The 4,387-nt window shown below is 38.5% G+C and overlaps 1 non-coding gene and 1 gene segment (V, D, J or C); one reads left to right on the top strand and one right to left on the bottom strand.

Moving 5' to 3' along the window:
- Window positions 1-1,201: 1,201 nt before the first annotated feature.
- LOC103726083 lies at window positions 1,202-2,504 on the top strand. The segment is given in 4 exon segments: window positions 1,202-1,247; window positions 1,329-1,631; window positions 1,890-1,913; window positions 2,464-2,504. Coding segments are annotated over 4 exon segments (414 nt in total).
- A 1,453-nt stretch (window positions 2,505-3,957) lies between these two features.
- LOC115068514 lies at window positions 3,958-4,086 on the bottom strand. The gene has a single exon (XR_003847863.1). It is a non-coding gene; the product is annotated as a small nucleolar RNA SNORA61 (small nucleolar RNA).
- Between the last annotated feature and the right edge of the window lie 301 nt (window positions 4,087-4,387).

The raw sequence follows: 4,387 nt of genomic DNA, 5'->3' as shown, positions 1-4,387 counted from the left end.
GTGTTCTATAACAGTTGAGATTACCATGCAAGAGACATACTGAGGGTACAGATTGTATAACCAGAGACCAAACAGAACAGGAAGGTGGTCTCAGGGTCAGCAGGGGGCACTCTAGATCCACCAATACCCTAGAGGTCCTATACAACACTTGCAGAGGCAGAATCATGGGAGACAGAATATGTCAACATCTGTCGAATTCATTCTTAATATCATCATTTCAAGAGTTTTTGCAATACATGCTGTAGTTGACATGTGAAATCTCCATGTTTTAAATACAGTAAAGATTCTTTGTTAAATACAGTGAACATGCACATTTTCTTGAATATTTTATTGCCATATGAAATTCCAATGAGGCACAGATACTGATGTTATATTTTGTTGCTGTGACAAAACACAGAACAAACCATATTAAGGATGAAAGGCTTTATTTCTGCTTATAGGTTATAGTCCATCATAAAGAGAAACCAGGAAAGGGGTTTAAGCAGGAAGCTGAAGGCAGGAATTAAATCAGAAACCATGGAGGAAAGCTGCTTCCTGCTTTTCGTCCCTTGCTTCTACTCAGATACCATTTGAAACGCAACCCAGATCCATCTTCACAGGGTAGCACAGTACTTTAGGCCCCCCTCCATCATTTAGCAGTCAAGAAAATATCCCACAGGAATACCAACTGGACAATCTGATGGAATAAATTGATAAATTGAGGCTCCCTATTCCTAGTGCCTGTTCAAGGGCTATAGTAATTGATATACGATGGAAAAGTCCCAAGTGTTTTTGCTGCTACCCAGTGGAGGGAGGATGAACTCAGTATACTTGCTCAAAATCATAGACTCATAACCTGATGTCCACGAGTACGTTCAGGTGATCCAAGAACCATTCAAGCATGATTCATGCTAAGCAACCTAGCTGTCAGGTCTTGATTCTCAGTTGGAAGAGCTCTGAATGCATACATCTCAGGCATGTTTAAAAGGACACATTTTCTTAAACAAAGTGGTCTTTAATATCAGCATCATGCCATTTTCTGACCCAGATAACTTCTAACTACTCCCTGTCAAGCTGAATTAACTCTTGATCTAAAAAGTACCCTATCCCATTAATAAGCAAATGACCTGAGTCTGTGGTGGTAAATATAAGGATGTCTATATCTGGCAGGATGATATGGCCACTCACTTCTCCACACTCTGTGAGTGCACAGGTGATCACCATGGTCTGGAGCTGGGTCATTTTCTTCCTGGTGGCAGCAGCCAGAGGTAAGGTGATCTCTGTACCAAGCATGAGAAGGGGGCAGAGACCAAGATGTCAGTGACACACACTGTACTTCTCCTCCACAGGTGTCCATTCCCAAGTTCAGTTCCATCAATCTGGGGCTGAGCTGAAGAAGCCTGGGGCTTCTGTGAAGGTGTCCTGCAAGGCCTCTGGCTTTACCATTACCGAATACTATATACACTGGATGAAGCAGAAGCCTGGAAAGGGGCTGGAATGGATTGGAGCTATTGATCCTGAAGATGGGGATACAGATTATGATCAGAAGTTCCAGGGCAAGGCCACATTGACTGCGGACCCATCCACAACTTTCCTGGAGCTGAGAAGTCTGACAACAGAGGACTCAGCTACATATTACTGTGCAAGACACACAGTGTAGCAACTCATATTCTAAGCACTTCGAAAACCCTTAAGGAACAAAAATTGCCCTGGGCCTGAAATGTCAGAGAAGACTATCCTGAAGAATTGATCAGAACTTGAGGTTAAATCATTGAGGAAATGAACAAAATATGAATTTATTCTTATGTGGGGAACTCTTAGTCACCCTGCACCAAGATTCAAATAGTAAGACGATTCTACTTAATAATATTATCTAAACATTTACACAGTGTTAATAACGTGAACACACTTTTATCATAATTATAGCATTAATTGTACAACTTATTGTAGAAGAAATGTTTGGCCTTGTATTAAGTAAGTGTAATCCCCAAGGGTTGTTTGAAATTGCTATTGAAATATATATTGTTGAAGTTATGTGCATATCCAGTTTATGTTCATGATATTTAAGAGTAAGTTTAGAGACCATTTGGTTAACTCTTTGTTGTAATTTCATCTCTATTCCGCTGAAAACACTGGCAAAAACCAACTTAGGGATAAAAGGGTATATTGCAGCTGGGATCATTATCAGTCTTGGGGTGTTGTTTGGTTCATATTATCAGCCAATTAGACAAACCATTTAAAAGGCAGTAGAAATCTCAGATCATTAGACAGAAACATTCAAAACACTTTTATTCAAAAATAACCACATTCAAACACATAGAGTAAAAGCACATATAGGGGCAGGAGTGTTGGTTCTTCATTAAGAGGCATTGTCAATTTCATCTTAATGACTTTGAGAAGAACTGAACTTGATAGAAGCATCATTCTTAAAACTAAGTTCTGCATTAATATTTATTATATTTTCCATATACTGTTCCTTAAAAGTCTATGGGCAGGTATCCAATATTACAGTATTTAGATTTTGAAAATACGACAGTTGGTTTCTAGTAGGAAATCTTTGTATAATTTGGTGTATGCTCTTCAAGGGCATTGTGAGACCTTTTTCTTACTCCTTTTTAAAGTGACGTCTGCTATTTTTGTGATAATAGTATTTGAGAAAAGCAATTTACAGGAAAGAAAGTTTATTTTGGCTTGCAGTCCATCATGGGAAGGTGGAGTCATAGCACCTAGAGGCTTGTGGTTTCATTGTGTCTGCATTCAGGGTGCAGAGAGAATAGTATACTCATCCTCAGGGTGCTTTTTCCCTTAAAAAAAAAATTCAGGAACCCAACGCAGGAAATAGGCTTCCCATGCTTAAGGTGGGTCTACCCATCTCATTCAGCCAGGTTAGGTACAGGCATGCCTAGAAGTTAATGTATCTAGACAATCAGAAGCATACCCAGAACCTTCTCGGTTAGGTAATTCTAGATCATGCCAGGTTGACTGCCAAAATGAATTATCATATGGGGGTTTGCCCATCACACAGTTCCTAAACTTACTCTCTGTTCCCTAGCAGAGGAAGGAATGCATCTGTGTGCATAGCCTTAGACAGGAAACTTGTAACCAGAAATAATAACCTATTCATTGTAAGCTGGTTATTGAATTTTGTATTGAACTCAAGGAAATCCCTCACCCAGTACACCAAGTATCTGCTTATTTTTCATCACTGATTATCTACTATATAGTTTCTCTGGTTTATTTAATAAATTGTGATATCACATTTGATGGCTGAGTGGACCTGGTTCTCAAGATCAGTGTTACCAAGTTTTAGGAACTATTTATATGGTAACAGTTTGATAGGTGAGGAAATAGCTCAATATACATCTAATATGAAAGGAATATGTGAAAATTTTACATGGCATACATGTCTTAGGAAGACTGATTTATTTAAATAAGTTATAAATGTATGAAATTCTCATAACTTCAAAGTGAAAAATGAATGTAGATGATCAGAAAATGAACTACAGGTAATAAAAGTACGGGGAAAGTCCCAGATTTCTGACTGTGATTGTACCTAGGCCACTTACAGTCTTAAGATAGATCCTGGAATAAGAAAACTGTATATATTACTTGGAAAAGAGGAGTTTCCAGGATTCAGTAAGCATGTCCATCTCTGTAATGCATTGGGAGCAGGGGAGAACTAGTTACCTGCAAGGAGAAGCACACAAGTCACAAAAGAATGATTCCTTGGAAACATCGTATCAGCATTCCATGTTTTACAACTTGTGGCTTCATCAGTGAAATGTGTTCTTTTTGCTTAGTTGTTTTAGATAAGACCAAAATTAGGTTAATGTTAAATAGAAATAATTACCGCACAGTACTATGTCACCTGTTGTTTTAGATAAGACCAAAATTAGGTTAATGTTAAATAGAAATAATTACCACACAGTACTATGTCACCTTTCTTCTTCTTCTTCTTCTTCTATTTTTCTCCTTTTCCCCCCTTTGAATCTAGCCTACATGCTCATACCAGAGTACAAGGCTCTGAGCCAGCTTCAGCAATGCTGTCCCTCTTTTATTACCACGAAGACCAGTGTTGAGGTCCAATGGGAAAGGGAACCAAAGTCTGTTACCTTTCTACTTAAAGATTTGTGCTATCATCTCGTATGTAACAGTGATGTCCTCTCGATGGGCTATGTCATGCTTCCACTTGAGATAATTTCATTGTGTAGCCTACCTTGGCCTTGTACCCATTCTTCCTGGATCAGCCTTCAAATTTCTGTGTAGGATTACATTAATGTATCACAGAGCCTGGCATAAAGTCTGACTAGGGCTTTAGCAAACAGACATTTCAAAATGTGTATTAGTGGGTGACTTTAGTAACCTAGCTCTATTTAATTCCGGTATGGAATTTGGTCATATATCCAAA

The sequence above is a fragment of the Nannospalax galili genome, unplaced genomic scaffold, assembly GCF_000622305.1.
Source record: "Nannospalax galili isolate Female #2095 unplaced genomic scaffold, S.galili_v1.0 scaffold1612, whole genome shotgun sequence".
Lineage (NCBI taxonomy): Eukaryota > Metazoa > Chordata > Mammalia > Rodentia > Spalacidae > Nannospalax > Nannospalax galili.
Note: the sequence above shows the minus strand (reverse complement) of the source record. Positions and strands in the feature narration are given on the sequence as shown.